Below are 26,551 nucleotides of genomic sequence, written 5' to 3' on the forward strand. Positions count from 1 at the left end.
CTTCCACTCGCGAATCACTTTTAGCATGGCTAGTAAACCTCAAATTGTAAGACCTGGTAGAAATGCTGTACATAAACATGGCATTTGCTAAAACAGTGAGATGCATGCAGCAAATAGCGCATGTTTAGTTACCTATCCAGTTGTGCTTAAATTCTTTAGGAAAAAAAAAAAAAAGGATCTCAATTGATCTGGCATTCTCACCATTCTAGACATGAAGAGCAAAACGTAAAGAAAACAGGCCCGATACAGATAAGCCATAGCTTCCATGAAATATACATCACAAGCATTTTAGCTGTCTATATTAAGGTTGTAGGACAAACTGACCTTCACTTTTCTATTTATTTTATAGTGTAACACTAGAGACTGCACAAACAACCAAACTATTTCAGTACCACACAACACGAGAACAATTACATTTTACTATCCATGCTACATATGCCTTCTGCATTGTAATATTAACTGTCTTCAACATAAAGAACAATGCATTCTAAATATAACATTTTAACATTATAAAAACCTCACAATAGACTATTAATGAAATTCACGGATATCTGCACAATACCTGGGTGACAAGAGGCTGCAGGAGGGTGGCAGATCCTTTCCCAACACAGCGCACTGCAAAACGTAGACATCGACAGCAGCGCTCAACTATCCGATTGTCGGCACGGTGCTTGTTTAAAGTCTCCGACATCACAGGCCAGATCTTAACCAAAATCAAAACAAAAAACAGCTGTATTGAATTATGGAAGATTAGACAAACGTGGTTTGCACAGTTTGTTTGGCCATCCAGTTGATAAAACAAATGGATACTCATTTACATGAATTTTAACACATGTTAGACTGTTCTGTGTCCCACCTTCCACATACAAATGGCCAAAACACAGAAATAATAGAATTTCCTGCAGTTACTCACTTCTTGGATGACTTTTTGGCACGGGTGGGTTTGTCCATTCTCTACTATAGGATTTGTATGCCTAGGATACAAAATGGAGTAAAGAATAAATCCATTATAAAATTGATGAGAGAAAGAAAAAGAATGAAAAGTAAAATCACATTTGTTGGTTGCTGTACACTTTAGAGAAAATGCAATCTCCCAGTACCAAACATTTTATGTATAGATGACAAGCAGATGATTCTGGATACGTATAACATACAAACACTATGCAATGTAGAGTAAAAGTGTAACAACCGCTGTTTACACAATTCTGTCACAAATTAAGATGGAAAATGTAGTCCATCAATTAGTTAAATAATACAATAAATGATACTGCACTCAAAATAAGGCAAAAAATAGTACGTATTTAATCATGAATAGTGAAACAATTTCATATAAATTATTATGAAACATTGGAACATATTTGAGGGCGATGTTAACCTACCAAACGAGTTTAAAAATCCACCTTTATTCTCCTACCAGAGAGCGCAGAATCTGAGAGATAAATTGGTACACTCTGACATAGGGACTAGTCGAAAACATGAAAGATTCTTTTCAGAACCCAAGAGGGGCACACACCCATGTCTAAATTGCATACATTGCAACAGCATAATCAAGGGTGAATGTTTTGTTCACCCACGATCGGGTAAGTTATATAAAATACTGGATTACTATACATGCAACTCCGATTATGTGGTATACATTTTGAAGTGTCCATGTGGATTTCTCTATGTTGGAGAAACAATTAGACCAGTGAAAGAACGCATTGGAGAACATAAGAGGGATATAAGAGCAGCTATTCAGAGAGGGACCGGAGAGAAACCTGTACCGAGGCATTTCTTACAACAAGGACATAATGTCAACCAGTTACGTTTCCAAGTTATTGATGGTGTTAAACCCCTACGGAGAGGGGGAGATAGACAAAAAGCACTATTACGTAAGGAAACAAGGTGGATTAGCATCTTAGAGACATTATACCCGGATGGTCTGAATGAGGACTATGACCTCAAACACTTCTTGTGAAGTTATCCACGGAGAGTTTATACATTCGAGAACATTTTTTCTTGTCCACTAGACTAAATATTGTACTTTCATTCTATCTTACAGTATGCACTGTGGTCTATACTTGGCACGCTGGTCTCTATTATCCCTTAAGGATCTCTATAACAGTTGACCAAGTATGGTCCGCAACCCGACAGGAAGCGGGGTCCAACATCAGAGAACCCATGGGCACACGCTACACTGCTGGTGAGTATGCCTTTTTGCTTAAATTTTTTTTTCTTTTTTAAAAATTTTTTTTTCAAAAAATTACATTTATTTACTTATTTTTTCATTTTTCAAATGTATTTACTTATGCATTCATTTTTGGGAAAAGGAATCATTGACCCTTTGATTATCTGTTGCAATATTACATCTTCCAAATATAAAAATACTTTTAGACATGGGCACAGGGTTGATTCTATTGTATAATAGACTTATTCATTCACAGTGACCCTATTATATACAATATTCCTCAAATACCCCTCTATATATCCTGCAAAATATTTGCAGGTCTTGTCATGTATTTTTTCTTTGTTTTTATGAAAAATATATTAAGAGTGTGTATTTATGTTCAAAGTCCTCTTGATTTATACTTTTATACTCTGTATTTTGATGGTATCTTGCCATTATTGCATAATATCCAAATACCATAAATTTGGTATAATGTACTTTGTTTGGAGTTATCTACCTCCGGTAGAGCTCAGTCAGCAGGAGGACGCATGCGCTGACAAAATTAATACACGCATGCGCAAACAGAGAGGAGCACGTAATGACGTCATTTGCGTCATTACGTCATTCGGACGCGACCCGCGCGAACGAGCGGGCGCGCCGAAAAACGGACATAAATAAAGGACTCACTACTCTTTTTTACTCACACAGGGCCATTGAAGGGGCTGAAGGGTCCCGAGCGCGCAGCCCACTTATCCTACACAAGAGCTCATACTCTGGATATATCTGACCTGGACCGGCTAAAGACTAACCAAGTATCTGCCAAAATTATCATCACCAAGCCACAGAGGAGGAACAGTCTACAATCCATAACGAAGAGAGTCATACTTGGGACTGGATGTTTTCCTTTTTCAGCAGAACATATTGGTGAGATCGATCCAACATACAATAGTGTGTACACACTGGTGACTGTATATAATTTTTTTCATTCATTTTTTCTTGTTTCATTTTTCAATTTTTCTTTGTTTTTCTTTTTTCATTTTTTTCATTCATTTATTCTACCATTATTGTATATATTGTATATACTGTATATACTTTTCGGTCCATATTGGTCTATATCTCGGATTGAGAATTTCTCACACCACTACAACGTTTATTATATCTATATGAATTTAACTCTTGATTACCTATATGAATTTAACTCTTGAAAGGATATCGTGTATTTTACATGACATCACACTGGTTGCCATAGGATACTTGTCATTTACAGTATCCATCTTTTCATTCTTTTTTGTACATATCTATAACTTATATGAAATTGTTTCACTATTCATGATTAAATACGTACTATTTTTTGCCTTATTTTGAGTGCAGTATCATTTATTGTATTATATTATTTGGAGGTTAATGGGCCACCTTGATACTTTGCACCAATACAGATATAAGAGTGCCTATACATTTCGATTTTTTTCATCAATTAGTTAAAGTTCATAGTGGAAGAACCCGGCACTCTAGCACCAACATGCAAAGAACCAGTTATTTGTAGAAGTTCTCAGGGCATTAATATGCATTTGTAAACTCCTAAAGAACTAGAACTACTACAGCCAGTTTTTGACAAAATGAGTACTTCACACAAGTTCTCGCTCTTAAGCCATATTGTAATACACTTAAATAGGCAGTCACTGAAAAATGTGCAATATGGCATAACCAGGGCAATGCATTTCCCTACACCTCTATATTAATATTTAAATCATCAACTTTTCTGGTACTGGCCAAATGAAAATGTAAATGACTCATTCACGGACTCACAACCAGTGTTAAGAATCCAGAGAAAAAGGGTGACTTACCTAAAAATGACAGCCAGTCTGTCCAAAAACAACGTAGGATCAGAAGATATGCCATTACTAGAATCTTGGGAAAGTAGCTGTGTAGAGACAGATAGAACATGTTTTCAACTTACTGCATTAGAATACTGATAGAGTTATTTACAAAAGTGAAAATTCTAATTTAGGGTCAAAATGCCTTAACTGGAAAAATTCTCTAAGTCAGCTATGCTTTCCATTCAGCTACTGTGGCCTTACATTTTTAATTTATTGGAATTCTAGATTTGTAATAACCTTGTTTGTATTTTTTTTTTTTTTTTTTTTTTTTTTTTTATGAAGCACCAATAAAGATCTCACATAACAGTGGCTTCCTATACATGTATAATGCTTTTAATAAGGACATATACATGGAGTACAATTGTTTAAGATGATATTTATGTGATAGAAAAAATGAAAGCACTGAGTGAATTTGGTCCAAAAAGCTAATCGTGTTGTATTCAAAACATCATCAACGTTTCGACCCATAGGACGACCAATGGGTCGAAGCGTTGCTGATGTTTAGAATACAACACAACTTGCTTTTTGGACCAAATCCACTTAGTACTCTAATTTTTTCTATCTTCTATATTTACGCTATGCAGCACTTTTTAAAATTATATATACACACACACACACACAATCAAGCGCACTCGCTTATTCACTAAACAATGATTTCAACTTTCACAGATTGTAATAGTTTTATTTAAAAACCTCATCTAGGCAAAAAAATAATGGGGGTTTAGTTACATTATATGATCATGTATATCATATATATGAAATCATTGCTTAGTGATTAAGCGAGTGCGCTGGATATATATACTCCACTGTTCCATATTGTTCAGTATGGCAATTGATTTGGGTGAGAATCATGCATACAAAAACATTTACAAGGCAGTACACTGTTCTAATAACAATTTTTTCATACCTAAAATATATTAAAGGGACACGAGTCACCAGAACAACTACAGCTTATTGTATTTGTTCTGATTAGTAGAATCATTACCAGAGAAAATGAAGTGTTTACATTACAACCTAGTGATAACTTCACTGGCCACTCCTCAGATAGCTGTTAGAGATCCTTCCTGGGTCATGGCTGCCTAAAATGCATCCAAACATTTAGTATCTCCTCCCCTCTGCAAGCAGACACTGAACTTTCCTCGTAGAGATTCATTGATTCAATTCATCTCTATGAGAAGATGCTGATTGGCCAGGGCTGTGTTTGAATCATGCTGGAACTGCCCCTGATCTGCCTCTTTGTCACTCTCAGCCAATCCTATGGGGAAGTATTGTGATTGGATCAGGCTACCACTTCTGATGAAGTCAGCAGACAGTGGGCAGGTCTAAAGAAAACAGAACCAGAGCTAGTAGCTTCAGGCTTGAATACAAGTAAGTTTTCTATTTTTATGGAGGCATGAGGGGACCAGGGGGGGCTAGATGGTGGTTTTAACCCTATAGGGCCAGGAATACATGTTTGTGTTCCTGACACTATAGTTCTCCTTTAAAGGAATACCTCTGTGCCCTATAACGACTTGAGCACACTTCTCAGTTTGAAGGGTTCCCTTTATTAATTAATTATTACTACTAAACTTTTAATCAGTGCCGTCACAGTCTTGCTGCTGCAGACAGAAGCATTCTGATTGGAACATTGCAATTTCTCAGAAAGCATAAACATGGTCTTTGCACTAAAACTGCTGTGTAAGAAGACATTTTGCTGCTTAGAGTTTCCCTTTAAGTTTTAATATCAAAACCTTTAAAGTATTACAATTTTCTACATTGGACTAATCCAATGCTTTAACTGAGTTTATGTAGAGAGGCAAGAAGCTCCACTTTCCAACTGACTTCAAGTTCTCATCTTGTTCAGGGCTTTGCCACCGTCATAAGTTTAAGTTTTAAATACTACTGAGCAAAGTTGTTTTTTTAATTCAATGGCACTTCATTAATGGAAAACAATACACACAGTCCAAGTCAAGGGTGACCCTTGAGAAATCAAACACCAGGTCAAGCATGTTTTGTGGGCACAGTAATACCATCACCTCAAGCAGAGGAATACTTTTGGGCTAGAATGCAGAGGATATATCAACCAATGTGTGCTCCAGAAACATTACATTCAAAACTGAAATATAATATAAATTGTGGTGTCCTGCTGGAGGACCTAAACCTGTCCCTCAAAGGTTACATTTTATTACAGTACAGTATACAATATCCGAAAAAAGAAAAAAAAATTATATATATATATATATATATATATATACACACACACACACACACACACACTATAATATATATACACACACACACACACACTCTACAACTGTTAATGTACTAGTGTATTTATCACTCCGAATTTCTTTTCTGCTGTAATAAAATTGTGATTTAGTACTAGATTAACTAATAATTTCAGCCCTCATCATAGAACCTTTTTTATTTTAACCTCATATAGTGTCAATGTGTTTTGCTAGTTTGGTGTAGTTATTAGAATAAGCATTGCTGTTAGCCTTACAGATTCAATAATGAAGCTATATAGCGAAGGCTGTCCACATGTGGGCTTTCCAATTCAATGTGGTCTCACAGGCTTATCGAGCTGTGCTCACATGCACTTTGAGCAACAAACCTGATAGTAATTTGACAGGACAGACAGAGTTTATGTAAGCAGAGCACTCTGAAAGAAAAATAATGCAAATTGCAGGGATAAATTACAGAATTACTCAGAAAGCATTGCACCAGAAAAATAAGTGACACTGATTGTAGTGTAAGCAGCATCACATTAAACCAAATTAAATCCTTTTAATGTCGGTCTATCTCTCAAGGAGGATAATAAAGAACTGATTAGATATCTAACTTTCAAAGTAGTTACACACACACACACACACACACACACACACTTTAACCACCCTTCCCTCCGCCCCACCAGAGAGGAGATGCTAAATTCTGCCCTACATTTAAACAGATAATATAGGTATCAAAACAACTTTAGTTTAATGAACCAGTTTGATGTAGAGATCATTCTCCTGCAGCCTCACTGTTCAATTCTCTGCCATTTAGGAGTTAAAATAATAAGTTTCTGACCATACATCCCTAGCCATACCGCCCCAGAAAAATGTAGCGGCTCTGGTTTTAATGTAAACATTGTCTTCTCAGACACACCTTTAGTGGCAATCACTCAGACGGCAACTAGGGGCAATTCCAGTGTTATGGCTACACAGTGTACAGCACTAGCATTCAGAGTATCCACGCTCTAAATGGAGACGATGAATGTTCCTCATAGAGATGCACTGATTTAATTAATCTCTAAAAGGATATGCCGATGGCGCAGCATGCTGTTTTGCAGTGCATGCACAATAGCTCCCCAATGCTTTCCTATAGGAAAGCATTGGATTGACTGAGATAATCAAGTTTAATGATTTCAGCCATGGAGGCGGAGCGAGGCAGGGCCAACCGCGGCAAAATGAGTCAACATTTTATTGCATGGAGAGGTGGTAGGGGATAATATCAAATTACAAGTAGACTGATACTGATTAAATGTATATATATATATATATATATATATATATATATATATATATATATAAAAATTTAAAAAAATATGTAAATACGTTAAATAATAAAATTTTAAATAATTAAAAAATATATGGATGTGTGTTATTTCGTTCTAACTGTATTGTGATATTATATATATATATATATATATCAAAATACACGTAGAACGAAATATATATATATATATATATATATATATATATACACACACACACACACACACACATATATATAAATACAAATATTTTTTAAAAGAATTATATATATATATATAAACATACATATACATACACACACATATTATATATTAATTCTACACATATATTTATGTAAAAGTTTTACATAATTAGGTATCTTAATTAATTACAATTAGCGGGACCTGCCTGACAACCCATGCCGAAAGTATAGGGAATTTAATTTGCTAGCATTATATTTAACCCTATAACTTTCCAAAACACCATAAAACCTGTACATGGGGGGTATTGTTCTACTCGAGAGACTTCGCTGAACACAAATATTATTATTACACAAATATTAGTGTTTCAAAACAGTAAAATGTATTACAACGATGATATCGCCAGTAAAAGTGAAGTTTTTTGCATTTTTCACGCACAAACAGCACTTACATGGACGATAATATTGCTGTGATACTTTTTACTGTTTTGAAACACAAATATTTGTGTTCAGCGAAGTCTCCAGAGTACAACAGTACCCCTCATGTACAGGTATTATGGTGTTTTCAAAAGTTACAGCGTCAAATATAACGCTTGTGTTTCATTTTTTTCACATTAAAATTCGCCAGATTGGTTACGTTGCCTTTAAGACCCTATGGTAGCCCAAGAATGAAAATTACCCCTATGATGGCATATTATTTGCAATAGTAGACAACCCAAGGTATTGCAAATGGGGTATGTCCAGTCTTTTTTAGTAGCCACTTAGTCACAAACACTGGCCAAAATTGATGTTTTCTGCATTTTTCACACACAAACAGATACTAACGCTAACTTTGGCCAGTGTTTGTGACCAAATGGCTACTAAAAAAGACTGGACATACCCCATTTGCAATACTGTGGGTTGTCTACTATTGCAAATGGTATGCCATTATGGGTGTAAATTTAATTCCTGGGCTACTATACAGTCTCAAAGGCAACGTAACCAATCTGGCGAATTTTAATTTCAAATGTAACATGCTATATTTGACCCTGTAACTTCCCAAAACACCATAAAATCTGTACATAGGGGGTACTGTTTTACACGTGAGACTTTGCTGAATACAAATATGTGTATTTTATTGCAGTAAAAGCAAACAGTATTATGACTGACAGTTAAAATGTCATGTAGAACTAAAAAAATTAAATTTCTTATTTTTTATTAAATATTTGATATTAAATGAAAGCCCTGTTTCCCCTGAATAAAATGATATACAATAACGGGGGGTGCATTTAATATGAAAGAGGTGAATTGCGGTTGGACAGACATATAGCGTAAATGCCAGGTTTTGTTTACGTTTTGTTCACAACGTGTACATTTGGCTCAGGCCCCCCCCCCCCCCCCCCCTTCAATGAGGCTTACTTGGGCCATAGAGTGGGGGATCTTGATCCCTGGTGGGAGATGTTGCTGCTCCATCCAGCTGGTGAAGGGAAATGTATCAGAGCGCTGCCACGGTAAACAGCAGCAACGCTCTTGATGCAACAGAACAGAGCTAGTGAAGAAAATCAAGCAGGGCTCACAAGACCACCTCCCAGTCTGTTTAATTGGCCCCACTACAGGGGAATAGGTTGGTCGGTGAGGGAGATCTATACATTTTTCCCACCAGCTGTGCCACCCTGAGGCCTTATGTAACTCCAGCACTGTGCGCAGCAAAGTAAGTATAAACATTACATCTCACTTTACAGAAGTGTTTAGGAAGGCTGAGCAAATCACATGCAGGGACGTGTGACCAGAGCTGCATAAACAAAGTGATTTGACTCCTACATTGCAGAGAATTGAGCATTGAGACTACAGGTGCTGGTCTATACACCTAAACTGAGTTTCAGTGCCTATAGTATCCCCTTAAGGCAGTAATACATATGTCCATAATCAAATATAATCATAAAATCATAATAACACTGCATTGTGTCAAACCACATATAATGAAACTATGGGAAAATACTTAGCCACTCACTGTATTTCCCCTCACCTTCTTCAATGATGAGACCTGAACAGTACACAGCTCGCTCATGCACTCAGAGATCTTCTCCAATGGCAGGCGTGCCAAGACGAGTGCAGTGCCTGAGCGGAAACATAAGCACAATAAGAATAAATACATCAAACTCAAAAACCTATGTATTAATGTAATTATCACATAATTTATAACAAATAAATGCGATGTTCATGGAGTTAGTTATTACATGACTGATTGCACGCGTCTCATGTCCAAGATCTGGTGGACAGTCCTACAATCGGAAGCTGGGACACAAACCTTGTCGATGCCAGAGGAAAACGTAAAAAAGTAACACTAGTCATTATGCAGCACTCTGTGCAGTTCTGGTTGGCTGGCATCTTGAGTGTACATTCTCATCCCATGCCAGTACTGACATGCATGAATTTCAGCTGATTTGTCCCTCCTGTTCCCATCCTTCCTTACCACTATCACATTACAGGTATGCGTATACATTCTGCTAAATTAAAACTCAACATAATGAACTTAAGTAGTAAGGATACCAAGAATGTCTTTTTAAGAAGTAACCTGCATCCTTACAGCTTGTTGGCTGCAGTTTGAATTTCCCTGTATAATTTTATGAAAAGTAATTTTAAAATATATAAATCTGAGCCTCAAACATGACTTGGGATGCTTTTGCAAGTCCAGGAATGTAGTACCTTTTAAGAGTCCAACAGCAGCCTCTGGTGGCAGTGTAAAGGAGTCCAGGGACCGTGCAATATTCAGAAGTCCATTGAAATGCTGGGCCATGTGGTCCCGACATACAGAACAAATGTTCTGGATGGCTTTGGCGGAAGGAGATGCCAGTGATGGCTGACAAAGGCCTTTCATTAGGTAGGATAGCACAGGCTCTGGAAAGCAAATGTAATCATAATTATATACATTATTGTTGTGCAACAACTGCATAGCTCAAGTAGGAAAGACAAGAAACTCAATAAATCAGGTTTCAACAGCTATCCCAGAGTTTCTCATTTTGCACTTCTGCAAGTTCACACACACACACACACAATATATATTATATATTAATCATTTCTCTTTGTATGGAGTTTGTTTAAAATGTACACTTCCTTTTAGACCATGAGCAGAGTTCAAACTCTGTATTGCAGTTATAATTTCAGATACACATGTAAATATACTCACCAAGGAATTGTGGGTTTCTGTCTACCACTTCGCTCATCTCTCCTACCAGCTCAATGCTAGTGTAACGTACAGCGACATGCACAGACTCAGGCAGTCGCACAATTCCTTCAAGGACTTCTACCAAGGTTGGATTGTTCTCTCTGGTTAGATGTCAGAAGAAAAGAAAATGAATATCCCATTAGAAAACCCACACAGACAAGAAAACATTATGAATCAAAACAGACAACATAGCATGTGGAGAACCTGCTATAGTTCGCGCTGTGTTTAACTTGAGGATAAGAAAATTTAATTTATATTATGCCGGCATATATGCAGAATGCAAGACATTCCTCTAATTCAACGGTAATAAAGCCAGCATGTGGGCGTGATAAAGGAATTTGCACCCTGTTCTAAAAACAAGGTCAATCTGGTAGGAAGGAATTGGGAGACACCGACAAAACCAGCATACTGCCAGCTGGGGAGGTAGTAAGTGTAAAGTTATCAGTTACGAAAAGAAAATACTGTATCTGTATTATAAGATATGTATTTATTGCTTCAAGGATTACTCCAAAGCAATGTTTCAATGAGGACTTACATCGCTGCTGGAATGCTGCACACAGACTCCAAGAACCATGACCAATTAGAACCACTGAAGTAACCATGGTGCTGGGAGTAACCTTTTAAGAGGTTGTTCTATAAATTAAACCCTGAAGTTCAATTTAAACATCTAACTGAACAAATGCATCAGTTTTGTCCTTGCCTGGGTGTAAACTCACTTATGCCAAAATATGAATAAAAAGGAAGATGTACTTGTAGATAAATCTTGAAGTTTTATTGTGCAATTATACACCAGAAAATGTGTCCACATTTCAGTCATCTATGAGACTTTTCTCTAAACTCAACACAACCACAAGCTCATATTTTATCTTATTTCCATTATCCCCCACCCCCGATTCCTGCAGAGACCAATAATCGTGTTTTCAGTGGGTGTTACACTACATGTAAGACACACCTTTCCTACACACCCCTTTTTGGGAAGCACAGACCTGATTCCCCAACAGGTTAAAAGTCCACTTTATGTTGGCTTTATGGTATGTAAATAAAACCTGCTCTCTCTCTCCATTATCAGAGTTCCTGTCCAAAGCTCTCTTTACACTGCACCTGTTGCTCTCTCACACAGAGACATTTGCTAGCAATTCTGCAAGCAGAATGTATACAAGAACTTAGATTATCTATAAATTAAGATTAAGTTGTACTTGTTATGACAGGTACTCTTTAAAGAGTTTTTCAAATCATCCTACACAATAGTTCTGTACATAACACACACAAACTTCAATAAAAGTATCAAAAGTCTGTTTCATGGACAACAATGTTACTTACGGATCAACACTCTTTGCAATAGAGGCCATAATAAAAAGCACAGCTTCTGTCACTTCCCAGGGTGGGTTACCCTGTTTCAATGTAGAATACAGCTGCAGAAAGGCAAAGCATAATTAGATCCTTTACATATATAGTGATTAAATTGACATGTTGCTGTGGTAAACTTGGGACAAACAGACAACATGTAAAGTGAGTGTGCTGGATTTTCACATTGCAACTCAATAAATAATAGTTCTAAAACTTATATCACATGAAGACACCAACATTTATACATTCGACTAAATAAATGGTCACTATAAGACAGGCCTTGGCAAATTTCTTAAAATGTAGTCCAAAGGTGCAGGGTACAGTTGAAATAAGGTTTGACTGAGAAATTGTTTTAATTAGGTCCTGAAGTCCTGAACTCAGGATCAGCAGTTATTCATCATACAACCAAGTACCAAACCTTTATCTTAAAGGGAATCTCCAGTGCCAGGAAAACGATCCGTTTTCCTGGCACTGGAGGGTCCCTCTCCCTCCCACCCACCAATCCCCAGGTACTGAAGGGGTGAAAACCCCTTCAGTGACTTACCAGAGGCAGCGACATGTCCTACGCCGCTGCTTCCTCCTCCCCCGCCGCTCCTCCTTCTGCTTACGTCGGCCGGTGGGCGAGACTGATCCCGCCCGCTGGCCGAGGAGACCTAATGCGCCCTAATGAAAACCCCTTCAGTCACTTACCTGAGGCAGCGGCGATGTCCCTCGCCGCTGTCTCCTCCTCCGCGCCACTCCGCCTCTCCATTGCGTCGCCCGGTGGGCGAGACTGATCCCGCCCACCAGCCGAGGAGACCTAATGCGCATGCGCGGCAATGCCGCGCATGCGCATTAGCACACCCGATAGGAAAGCATTGAAAAATTATTTCAATGCTTTCCTATGGGGATTTGAGCGACGCTGGAGGTCCTCACACAGCATGAGGACGTCCAGCGACGCTCTAGCACAGGTTTCCTGTGCTAGAAACCAGGAAGTGACCTCTAGTGGCTGTCTAGTAGACAGCCACTAGAGGTGGAGTTAACCCGGCAAGGTAATTATTGCAGTTTATAAAAAACTGCAATAATTACACTTGCAGGGTTAGGAGTAGTGGGAGTTGGCACCCAGACCACTCCAATGGGCAGAAGTGGTCTGGGTGCCTGGAATGTCCCTTTAAAGAAGTGGTTTAAGTGTATAGAACATGCTCTTTCAGGCTCACTGCTCATTATCTGCCATTTAGGTGTTAAATCACTTGTTTCTGTTTATGCAGACCTAGCCACACCTCCCCTGTCTGTGACACACACCTCCCCACTTTCTGTAAAGAGCTGTCTAATGTTTAAGCTTCTTTCAATTAACAGAGCACAGGATGAGAAATTTGTCGCGATTCCTTTCCCTTGCGTGATCACGGAAGTGGCACTTAGTTGTGGCGATTGTTTCTGGAAAGAATTCAACACCCCCCCCCCCCCCCCCCTGACAATATGTTTTATTGTTTAGGTTCAACTGTGCCGTGAGGCACCTTAAAGTAACTGGGGAATGGAAAAAGAGTTACAGGGTAGAGGGGACAGTGCCATCATCACAACAAAATCCAGCATTTTAGCAACCTAACTACCATTTTCCATAAATTACATAATTTACACATTTAAATACCCGTTTGTGTGTCCGCCCTTTGGAATGGTGCTTTTTAACAAGGTTTTACTTCACTAATGAGGTCACTGCACTCCTTGACCAATCACAGCCCAGTTTAGGGTAGAAATCCATGTGTGTGTGTTTTCTGAATCTATTGGCTTTATAGATTTCTGACCTTGGCTTGTTTGACCATTTCTGCTCTCTGATACCCTAACCTTAGGCTTATTTATCAATTCTGTATTTCTCTGTTACCTCTGACCATGCCCTCACATTTACAGTCTGTCTACTTGCAGACATTTTGTCCAACTATCCTAAGCACTAGTCTGGCCACTCTAAGGACCGGTATGATTTAAGATTTACTCTGGGCTTGCGAGTTTACATATTTCTATTCCTGACAAGCTTCTAAAATAAACATACTGTGCTGCCACATCTGATGGAAAATTAAATCATTGTTTTCATTAAGGCTGCATAAACAGAAACAAAAGTGATTAACTTCTAAATGGCAGAGAATTGAGTAGCTTCATTAAGCAGCAGTTGTTTTAGTGCTTATAGCATCCCTTTAATAGTTTTTTGTTTTTTTTAAAACACTGTTTAGAAACAAATGTGTATACATTATATATGAGATGTAAAACACAATAAAACATTCTGTACCTCACCCTGAAGAATGAGTGTATCATCATTTGTGATATACTTACTACTACATATTGTAATATTTGCTCTTATAATTGATTATGCAAGAATGGGATACCTATCCTGTTTTATTTTTTCAACTGATTTAATTACCACATATATCAATTTATGGTTTTCTCCCAAGTGCCTGTAAAGCAGGAAAGGGGCCTTTTGAAAATGGGTATATTTTGCTTGTACTAAACTTGCTAACTACACATTGGTGCACGCCCCAATAAAGTATCAGAGCAATACACATTAAACAAATAACGAGCCTACTACCTACCTGAGAGAAACACTCCATTGAGCCCACCAGAAAGATTAGATCCTTCACCAAGTCAGACACTCTCATACGGAATTCTCCAAAATCATCTGTTTCCTCAGGGACACCCTCCTATAGATAAATGGAAAAGTAAGCGTGTAAAAACCGTTATGAGTCTCACATTCAGGTAAGTGATCATTTATTTGTGTGTGCCTGACAATGTGTATAACCAAACATTATGTGACATTGGAGGCACAATTGGGACTATTTACAAAACAATTCAGACTTGGACAATTTACATTGGCATTTTACAAAGCACAAGCGAAAAAAGAACTTTGCAAAACAGAAACAAGTAAAACATTAATGAAACTCAATTTGTAATAAAAATCAACTGTTAAAACATGTTTTTGTATCCAAAAGGCAAATGTCACAATCTATTTACATTTAAGCACAAGGAATCAAACATGCTTTACTGATCAAGCCATGGCAGCATTGACTTATAGGTTAGCTCTTCTCATCACAATCGAATGGACATGAGACAGAACTGTGATATTAGTTTATATAGTACTGCCAACTCCCTGTTAGGCAATTCTTTCCCTTCTTTCACAGCAGTTAGTAAGGAGCATGCAGTAGCCTATAGTAGGTTTATATTTTATTTCATGTTCACCAGGCCTATATTATAAGAGGCCTGGCCATTTTCAGCCTTTGAAGACACAGTAAACAGAACCTATACAAAAGTGAATGTCTGGGAGTACCCCTTTTAGGGGATGGGGGTCTGACCTAAGCTCTCTTAGGAGACCATAATGGTTCATAGGGTGCATAAGTCAGTCTCTGGTTTTATAGTAACTCTTTTCTGTGTTTTTTCTATTGTATGTATTGTGGCTGATGTGTACTATGGTTATTGCTGCCGCCCGGTAGTAGTGAGAGTTTGAGTACAGGACTTATTTTTGTGCTTCAATAGTTTAGATTATTGGCTAGTATAAGTATGGGAGTGTTCTGGTATTCCTGTAGTCCTTAATATTTCCACTGAGCTGTAGTTTTAACAAACAAGTGACATTCAGGAGGTTGTTGGTGAGCATCTAGGTAAGCTGTATATGTCCATTAGTGTAGATGTATTTTTTGTGTGTGTGTGTGTGTGTGTGCATATTTATGTCCCTATTTATACTAGTCTTTGAAGTATGTTTATACTCTTGTCCCAGGCCAGTAACTTAGAACCTGATAGGGAAGACAGAGTTGCTTATTTTTCACTTTCAAGAGATTATTGTTGTGAATAAAAATTATCTTATAGGCATATGGCCATGGGTATTAAGAGATATCTTTACTTGGTATGGTGCACTCGCATTGTCATAGCTATGACACTTTAAAATGCAAGAATGTATCTGTTCCTGGGATTGCCTTCCTGGGGGCTGTAATATAATATGTGCACAACATGAACTTTCATTTTCCAATTCCTTCATTTTGTAAAAAAACATGGCAAGTCTTTCGTACAAAAGGGATTCTCCAGTGCCAGGAAAACTAACCCGGTTTCCTGGCACTAGAGAATCCTGGAGTGCCCCCCATCCCATGTCGCTAAACACCTTCAGCTACTTGCCTGAATCCAGCATTAAAGTCCCTCGGCGCTGGGCCAGGCTCCGCCCACGCTCCTCCCCCGCCATCAGGGGAGACCTAATGTGCAGGCGCGGCAATGGATTAGACCTCCCCATAGGAAAGCACTATTCAATGCTTTACTATGGGGAAAATTTGATGCTTGAGGTCCGTGAGGATGTCCAGCGTCAGATAACGGACCAAAAGATTCCGGAAGCTCCCCCAGTGGCTGTCGGATAGACAGCCCCTGGAGGCAGTCTTAGAGCTGCAATGTAAACATTGCAATTCTCTGAAACGGCAATGTTTAACATTGCAGCACTAAGTGCAAAAGAGTCACAGCACCCAGACAACTTCAATTAGCTGAAGTAGTATGGGTGCCTACAGTGTCCCTTTAAGTGCATTTTTCCCCCAGGGATAACCACCCCTAGGTTTTATTTTAAAAAAAAATATATATAATTTATATATATATATATATATATATATATTTTTTTTTTTTTAATTTATCCTCCCCCCACCCACTACAGTAAAGGAGGAAAAGTAAAAATCATACAAAACACTTCTTTAGGGATAAAATAAACCTTTGAAGTCAGATATGTTTTCTTTTTTTAGGCAATTTAATTACAAGCAGGCCATATATTAATTAACGGCGTTATATGGCCCATAAACAGCACACACTGCACCTCTGTTCTCAAGCTCGCTTTGCAGTTTTACGATGTTCATTATTTATCATTTTCTAAAAGAATATTTCTAGAAGACCCTGTACATCAATGAATAAATTTTTGCCTGCCCTGGGTCTGCTTTGTGCAGAAAGATATTTCAGGTCTGATTCTTGTCTTTCCTCCCACAGCCACGAGAGGGCAGAGTGGCTGTCTGCAGGGCAGGCTAGCCACTCCTCCTTCCCTCTTGCTCGCAGTGCCAGAGGAGCGTCTTGTATGCTTGAGTAGAGAATAGCAGGGTTGGAACTGGAGGGACAGGCAGCTCATCTTAAGGTAGGGGAAAAGGGGCTTGCAAGACCTTCCTGTGTAGTGTGTTAAATTGGGGAGAAAGGGCAGTGTATTAATTTGAGGGAGGGAAGGGGCCAGTGTATTAAATTGGGGGAGGGAGGGGCAGTGTTTTAGAGTGGTGTGTGGAGGGGGCAGTGTATTAAAACTGGGTTAGAGAGGGGTCAATTTATTAAATTAGAGTGGTGGTAGTGTGGGCAGTGTATTCGATTAAGATTGGGTGGAGGGGGCAGTGTATTGGATTTGTAAGCAGTGTATTAGAATGGGGGGAGGGGCAGTGTATTAGAGAGTGGAGGGAGGGGGGCCGTGTATTGGATTTGGGGGCAATGTATTAGAATGCTTGTTGTCTGTGCAGCGTTTTGCCACACATGCACAATAGCCTCCCAGTGCTTTCCTATGGGAAAGCATTGGATTGGCAGAGATCATAAAGGTTGATGATCTCAGATAAAGTGCAGAACACACTCATAGGACTTCAAAAAATCAACAAGATAACATTGTTTTTACAGCTGTGCAACAGAATATATTCACCATTTCAGTCCCATTACCAAACTTTTCTTAATATGTCAAGGTAGTTGGACTGAAACATTGGTTATATGCAAATGCGCGTCTCCTTAAAATAAATTTGCTATTTTGTTTACTTTGAAGCCCTACGAGCGTGAGGACATCCAGTGTCAGTGAAGCGACTTTTTTTATACTGTACATCCCTAAATAAACCTACATTTCTATGAAAACTGCATTTTCTGTTTTTTGCAGCCCACAAACTTAAACCTGGTTTATTTGGCCCGTGTTAGCCTTTGAGTTTGACATGCTTGCTGTACATAAAAAAAAAAAAAAACCTGGTAGAAGTATATACAATTTTTTTTCTTCCTGACATTTTGACAAATAACTATCAGGATGTGCTATGGAGGACTTTTGCAAGAAGGGCAAGTTCACATTCATATGCAATCTATACATTATACTGGTTAAGTCACCAGCAAATTTATAGATTCAAATACCGTATATACTCGAGTATAAGCCGACCCGAATATAAGCCGAGGCCCCTAATTTTACCCCAAAAAACTGGGAAAACTTATTGACTCGAGTAGAAGACTAGTGTGGGAAATGCAGCAGCTACTGGTAAATTTCTAAATAAAATTAGATCCTAAAAAAATTACATTAATTGAATATGTATTTACAGTGTGTGTATGAATGCAGTGTGTGTGTATAAATGCAGTGTGTGTGTGTGTGTGTATAAATGCAGTGTGTGTGTGTGTGTGTATAAATGCAGTGTGTGTGTGTGTGTATAAATGCAGTGTGTGTGTGTGTGTATAAATGCAGTGTGTGTGTGTGTGTATAAATGCAGTGTGTGTGTGTGTGTATAAATGCAGTGTGTGTGTGTGTGTGTATAAATGCAGTGTGTGTGTGTGTGTGTGTGTGTGTGTCTGTATATATGTGTTGCAGAGCCTTGGTAGGGGGTGGGCATTTTTTAAATTATTCTAATTGTTTTTTGTTATTTTATTTTTTAAATATTATTATATTTTATTATTATTAATATATATTTTTTTTCGTCCTCCCTCCCTGCTTGATACATGGCAGGGAGGGGGGCTCTCACTCCCTGGTGGTTCAGTGGCATTGGCAGTTCAGTGGAGGGGGGCTGGCAGAGAGCGCTTACCTCTCCTGCAGCTCCTGTCAGCTCCCTTCTCCTCCGCGCCGGTCCAGTCAGCTCCCTCTGCAAGTCCCAGTGTAAGTCTCGCGGCCGCGCTATGACCCCGCGGCTCTCGCGAGACTTACACTGGGAGCTGACCGGCGCGGAGGAGAAGGAAGCTGACAGGAGCTGCAGGAGAGGTAAGTAACAGCTCTCTGCCAGCCCCCTTCCTACACAGCCCCTTGTCTGTATTATGGCAATGTAAAACTCTGCTTATACTCGAGTATATAAGGTATATAATAATTATAGCACCTGCTGAACAGGGGCCAGGTCGGGCACAGTGACCAGGCCCCTGTAACATCAGCAGGCTTAGAAGAAGTGACAGCCTGTTACTTTCTCCCAGCTTCATGCAGGCAGACATTGCAGGAGGGAGAGGAGGCAGCCGCAGCATGAGAGAAGAGTAGTACGAAGAGCTGCTCCAGACCCCTTACTCCCACCAGCAGTAACAGGACCAGGACTCCAAGCCACCTTCCTGGACACACAATGTAAGCTAACAGAAGGGTAGCTGCAGATATAAAAAAAAATATCACTTGTATGTGTGCGAGTGTATGTAATATATATGTTAGTGTGCTTCTGTGTTAGTGTGTCTGTGTGTGCGCTTTTATGTCAGTGTGTATCTGTGTCATGGTATGTACATGTGTCAGTGTTTATGTGTATCTGGGTCACTGTGTTTGTATACACATCTGTGTGTCAGGGTGTGTGTATCTGTGTGTCACGGTGTGTACATGTGTCAGGGTGCGTTTCTGATATGCATTGTGAGATATTGAGCTTTTTTGTACCCATCCAATAATAAAAATTTTACATTATTGGTTGTACTCCTTGATTGGATATTCATTGTGTGTATCAGTGTGTCAGAGTGTGCATATGTCAGTGTATGTATTTATACATATGTGTGTAAATGAGCATGTATATATGTGGAAGTATGTATGTAGTAGTATATGTGCATACAACCAAACAGTCAAACACCAGCACAACATACAAACACACTCCTGCACTCAAACTCCAATATGATATACAAACACACTCACTCAAAACACAAATACTTCACACAAATGTACATCTGCATTTAAAAGTTAACATTACATTCAAACACATGTCTGCAATCAAACATTACATACAAACACACCCCTGTATTAAAACACTAATATTATATATAAGCACAACTTCAAACATCAACTATACATTACTCTATAGCGCCAGAATATGCCGCAGCGCTGTACAAATATACAACCTAGAAATTTTGAATTGGGGCACTTTGAAAATATATTGAAATATTAAGTGTGCCTTGAACCTAAAAGTGTAGGAACCACTGGATTAAAATATATAGTCATCTATGCTCACGAATGCCACCCTCCCCGCTATGGATGTGATATGCATCCCACAGCTCCCAGCATACAGGATGTATTTTGATTCAAATGAGGGCAGCCATATAAATGCATTCCTTACTGCTGGGCCAATGGCATAGACTCAGAGGGAAAGCTCAGGAAGTTAAAAATATTAAAATCTTATCTATACTTGTGATACACAAAGTACATATTACATTTTATGGTCTTACAAGTAACACCAAGTCATCTTGGATTTGATAGCTTCACTTAAACCGCTTTGTTATAGTAATCCTCCAGTAGGTCATCTTACAATGCAAACAAATGGCGTACTACAACATTAGCTCCTGGTACAGGAGAGTCCCTTTAACGGCCCCTGGCCGACAGTTCTCACAGATCCACAGCACTCTAAAAACTACAAAGAGCAGTATTGGCTGTGGTTAACATATTGACATCTTAAGGCAAAAGGCAATGAGCAAGAAAAAAAAGTTGACTTACATGGTCTGGATCAAGTTGGCAGTGTCTTGCTAATGCATGAAGGAGCCTCTGGATGTATGGCTTAAAAATACCATGCAGTGCCAAGTCATTGATTTTGTAAAGATGCTCTCCTAGTCTATACCAGAAATTAAAGGATATTTCAGCAACCTGCAAAAAATAATTAAAGTTTAAATCTAAAGATAAACTGGATTAGTTCAGAGGATGCACATTGGACAAGTTCAACTTAAAGAAATTAAATTGCTAAAGGATCTAAGACCTGTGTCAACATATGCAATGAATTGCTGTGGTTGGGTGAAAGTGTCAGTATATTACAGTGCCTATTGCTAGCATGAATTGGTATTGCTAGAAGAAAGAATGTAAGCTCTGCTTTAGCCATACCTCCAGCAGGGGCTGAACTGTGGGTGCCCTTTATTTTGCGTTAAACTACTCAAAAATGGTTTAACACAGAGTTGAGAACCAGAGGACTGAGATGAAATGGTTATAGTGCCCACCATGTCCCTTTCAAATAATAATTGCCTACCATGCATATGATTGCTTCATAATGCAGGAGAAAGCGGTTACATATTTATGGAAGCATCTTAAATATATATCAGTTGATGGCACACTGCTAGACTTGCAAATCCATTATACCTCATACTGAGGATGTCCAGCACAGATCAGGAGGAGTTCCAGTGTCCGCAGGTCTCCCAGATCCCGACATGGGGTAGTCACTATTTTTTCCAGAAAGGTTTCACAAAGCTCTGTGAATATTCGACAGTAATTCAGCACCCTGAGAACAAAAATGAAAGTATAAGCAGGAGAAATTCAATGACATTAAATAAATTATTACAACTGAAACTCAAGTAGTCATCAATAAGATCTTATTAAAATGAAGTAGCTGCAACTGACAGACCTTTCAGGAAACAGTACAAAGGAACACAAAACTTGTGATATATATGACCATATGCATTTAATAACAAGAGAAAAGGGTTTACATGTCTGGAATAGTAGGCAATCTGCTCATTTGTAGCTTGCAATTCTCAATTAAAAAAAAAAATACAATTTAAAAAAATAATTGACTGATGTAAGACCTACTAATCTAATAATAATTATCTAAAAATAATTTGTGACTGTAAAACCAGCAGAGCAACATGCAGAGTGCCTCCCACAAAAAAAAGAAATAAATATCAACCTGTCACTCTACTTTGTGCAATAAAGCAACATCCATTACAACACTCCTGGGTCCAGCATTACCTTGATTTTCATATGCTGCAAGTGACTTGACTTTAATAGATCTGAATTTTAAATCTTGTACATATTTTAAATCAATTTCCAACTAGATCAAAAAAAGGCCCTAGCTTGTTTGCATCCTAAGTGAACATTCTACCATGACATGCTTTAGGCCTGTACATTTGGCTGGTGTGATTTGAATCCAGACCAATTGAAGGGCTTAAGGAACCCCTGACTCAGCTGGCAGACGCAGTGGATACACACAGACAGGAGGGCTACTGCGTCTAGTGTTACATTGACAGCATGTGCTACTGTGTCTAGTGTTACATTGACAACTTGCATGCAATAACTTTCAAACTTCTAAATTTATTTATTTTGTAAACAAAATGTTTTACACCATTCCTGTGACCAGACTCTTCCTATGGCAATCAACTTTGTAGTCTTTTAAAACACATGCTTTAATATTGAAAGAACACACACAGAGCAGCAACTGCCATGTCGCTTACTTGTCTATGTCCTCACGGGCTACTGCCATGTGGTAAGCAGTCTCAAGAGTGAGTACTCCCTGAAAGAGCTGTGTTCCCAGATGCAAATTGTTGTCTATGTTCTCGATGGCATACAGAGCAGAACAAACGCAATCGGATGCTGCTTCATGCAAATTGGAAGGTGTCTGGTCCTGTTGCTGCATATTAAAAAAAAGATACTCAAATTAGAACACAACACTATTGCTGCAACAATATATATTTACATTACGCAAGTCAGTGGTTCCCAACCCAGTCCTAAATTACCCCCTACCAGTCCAGGATTTAGGGATTATCCAGTTGTGTCAAGTTGTTGGAGGGTTTTTTTTTTTTTTTTTTTATAAACACACTTTAGACGTAACAGGGTATTTCCTAAATCCTGGACTGGTAGGGGGTACTTGAGGTTGGGAACTCCTGACCTAAGTGAAACTTGAATTAGGATAACAAATATTAATCCCTGCGATGGAGAGCTTCTCTCTACCCTTCAACACCCCCCTCCCTTTTTATTTTTTACTCTTTTTCTTGAAAATTTGAGTACTGGGGGCAACCATTGGTTCTGATTCTACATAACTGCATCACAAATGTATACAATTGTGTTTTTCTGTACGAGTTCCATTGTGATGATGTGTATCTTTTGTAAACAATTTAATAAAATATTAAGAATAGTAACCAGAAATGTGATACTAACCAATGAAGAATGTCCTATCTTATAGTTAAAAGGGATTATTTTTTTTAAACCACATATTGCTGGCACTATTACTTCCGCTCAGTGATGAAAGTGGGAACAGGGTGCTCTAAACATGATGTTTAGAGCACCCTGTTCCCACTCTCATCACTGAGCACAAGTAATTTTTAACCCCTTAAGGACACGAGAGAAATATTCCGTCATAATTCCCTTTTATTTCAGAAATTGTGTCCTTAAGGGGTTAAAGGGAATCTCCAGTGCCAGGAAAACAATCCGGTTGCTGAAGGGGTGAAAACCCCTTCAGACACTTACCTGAGGCAGCGACGATGTCCTCGTCGCTGTCTCCTCCTCCGCGCCGCTCCTCCTCCTGATTCCGTCGGCCAGTGGGCGAGACTGACCCCGCCCACCGGCCGGGGAGACCTAATGCACATGCAAGGCAATGCCGCGCATGCGCATTAGCGCTCCCATAGGAAAGCATTGAAAAATAATTTCAATGCTTTCCTATGGGGAAATGAGCGACGCTGGAGGTCCTCACACAGCGTGAGGACGTCCAGCGACGCTCTAGCACAGCTAATCTGTGCTATAATCCAGGAAGTTCCCTCGAGTGACTGTCTAATAGACAGCCACTAGAGGTGGAGTTAACCCTGCAGGATAATTATTGCAGTTTATAGAAAACTGCAATAATTACACTTGCAGGGTTAGGAGTAGTGGGAGTGGGCAGAAGTGGTCTAGGTGCCTGGAGTGTCCCTTTTAAGTAATGCAAGTGGATTATGAAACTCAGACTTTAGTTAAAACTCCACGAGAGGTCGGGGGACCCTCCTATAGCGGAAGATCAAGCTCACCCAATGTCGCTCATACACATGCTACCAAAAGGCAATGGGCATAACAACAAATTAAGAGAAGCGGTTTGTACTAGATTACCCTGAAAAACAGTATTTCAGTTGTTCGCTGGGAGTGCATGGGCATTTAACAGCATGTAACAGCTTTCAAACAATCCAGCATCACATTATCTCTGTTACAGGGTTTGTTTGTTTTTATTTACCATCCTATAGTTTAGTATGATGGACATAAAAAAAACCAAAAAAACTGCCTTTATATAAAGTGAAATCCAAATAGATTGCTGTATAAATAACATTTTAGGCTCTTCCTTCCTTGAATACAATACTGTTATAGAGCAACAGCAATTCTGATGGTTTCAAACCGATAGTAAGGTAAAGATATACAGATTGAAAAATGTCAAATGAATCAAATATAATTTTAGCTTTAAAAAAATAAAAATAAACACTATCTAAGAATAGTTAACTTAGTATAGAGAGAAGGGAAACAAAAGGTCAATGTTGCACAATACATGGCCATACAGGTATAAAGTAAAGAAATGAAACAGCAGTTATATTTGTGTGTAATTACACTAATGAGTCATCAATACTTACCAGGACCTGGAAGAGCAACATCAAGAGGCGGTTGTTGGCCATGAAGTTGCTATCCAGGACTCCCAAATTAAACCAGCTGCCCAGACAACGGAAAGTCTTTATCAACATCTTCTCATTGCTGCCAGCTTTCTCAACACAGGTCATCTGGAGCACAAGATATAATAAGGTAAGAAACCAGAACCATAAAGCAGGAAAATATACATATCTACAAATACACATCAATGGAAGTCATTTAGCAGTGGTTGTCTTATTCGGATTTGCAACAAATTTCCCCACAGCAAGTCTTTTTTAAATTAACTTTAAGTCTAGTGTGTGAGTGCCTTCAAACAGGGATTGTCCATGGTCTTGAAAATACAGTAAAGTCAGTGTCCTCTTAATAAAAGACAACACCGATGAATTTCACCAAGGCCCAAAACGGTAACAGGTGGTTATTGGGTTGCTCTTTTGTGTGCTTTAGTGAAAATTATACAGAAACTACCATAACCAGATACAGCTTACACCAAAAATATATACTAGCATTTAATATTACATTATAGATTGTGACACTGAAATTATAAACTTGTAATAGAGAATAAATCAATGTGAGGAGGGCCCATTTCACCATATAGGAGAAACTTTTTGAAAATTGATGACAGTTTTTGCACTGAATTTCCATTTATACTACAACCCAGTGTATGTGGAACGATAAGAGTAAGAAGTTGTCATGTAAACAAATGACTGATCTCAATAGGAATCTGACATCTGTACTGTCAAGTCAGCAATATACATCAGACAAGATGAGTTTTGTTCACATCAGCAAAAATGCATGGGTCAGGAAGATCAGGAGGGCTACCCAGAGTGAACATATCAGAAAGCTGGATACTAAGGAAATTTCTATCAGGCTGATCCTACTACTTAATGCCAAATACTTTTTTGGTGTGTTATACTGCACTGCATGTCATGCATAAATAGTGCATTACTTGAGCAAAACACTACTGATGCTTGTTTAACAGATCTGGAAAAGCATCATATGAAAACTCAAAAGGCCAAGACTGCAAAGGCATGAGCGATGACATGTGTAAGATGAGAAGAGGATTGCTCCTGCAAAAAAAAAAAAACCTGACAAATGAAAAAGCAGCATAGCACATGCATACCCTTACACAGATAAGCTGGAATTTTAAAAACACATTTTCCTGTATTTTACTCTCAAAGAAGGTATGTGGTATTCTGCTTTTTGATTTTACTTTTTTTTTTTTATAAATGGACACTTGAATAAAGGCTGAGTTTTACATCATATGAAGAGGAACACAATTATTATTTATTTTTTTACTTGATTCTACTACACAATGTTAAAATCCGACTGTTTGCTGTTCATTGATACAGGGAATGCCCTGTCCCTGGATTCATGTCTCCACCATCTCTAGCTGGCAAGTTTGTTTATTTTTACTATTCTTGAAATGGTTACATCTAAATAACCAATTACAGTTCAAAGAAGTAGCTCGATTACTCTCAATGGTTGAATGCTTTGTTTTGTTATAAAGACCTCCAACAAAAAAAACAAAAAAGCCCTTGGGGAAATAGCTTCAGTTTGCTTGTTTTGTACCAAACGGGATGTTCTATCAAAATTCTCTACCCTCGTCACTTTAGGTGACGTGGTTGCACCGGAAGTGAGGCCGAATCAGCTGGATCTCTGTGCTGCACCAGGAGGTGGGTATGAGATCTTTACGGGGCGCTGTGATGGCGGGCTGTGTCTGAACATAAAGTCACTGATACGCAGTATCGGAGTATGGTTTTCTGACACTAGTCGTGCATATGCGCCAATATCAGCTGTGCAGGATG

The 26,551-nt window shown here is 38.6% G+C and overlaps 1 protein-coding gene across 2 annotated transcripts in view; it reads right to left on the minus strand.

The window, feature by feature from the left end:
- The window catches only part of TNPO3 (transportin 3), a 53,469-nt gene that overhangs the window by 20,212 nt on the left and 6,706 nt on the right, over positions 1-26,551 (minus strand). The window contains exons 5-16 of one of the 2 annotated variants that reach the window (XM_063448338.1): positions 24,734-24,877; positions 22,604-22,779; positions 21,519-21,657; positions 20,889-21,035; positions 14,824-14,931; positions 12,242-12,333; positions 10,883-11,022; positions 10,402-10,593; positions 9,722-9,813; positions 3,991-4,067; positions 914-974; positions 563-703 (exon numbers count right to left, since the gene is read on the minus strand). In XM_063448338.1, coding sequence (XP_063304408.1) covers positions 563-703; positions 914-974; positions 3,991-4,067; positions 9,722-9,813; positions 10,402-10,593; positions 10,883-11,022; positions 12,242-12,333; positions 14,824-14,931; positions 20,889-21,035; positions 21,519-21,657; positions 22,604-22,779; positions 24,734-24,877 — 1,509 coding nt within the window. Of the gene's footprint in view, positions 1-562; positions 704-913; positions 975-3,990; positions 4,068-9,706; positions 9,814-10,401; positions 10,594-10,882; positions 11,023-12,241; positions 12,334-14,823; positions 14,932-20,888; positions 21,036-21,518; positions 21,658-22,603; positions 22,780-24,733; positions 24,878-26,551 lie in introns of both variants that reach the window. The other variant, XM_063448336.1, reaches the window with a different exon arrangement.

Source organism: Pelobates fuscus, chromosome 3 (genome assembly GCF_036172605.1).
Source record: "Pelobates fuscus isolate aPelFus1 chromosome 3, aPelFus1.pri, whole genome shotgun sequence".
In the NCBI taxonomy this organism is placed as follows: Eukaryota; Metazoa; Chordata; class Amphibia; order Anura; family Pelobatidae; genus Pelobates; species Pelobates fuscus.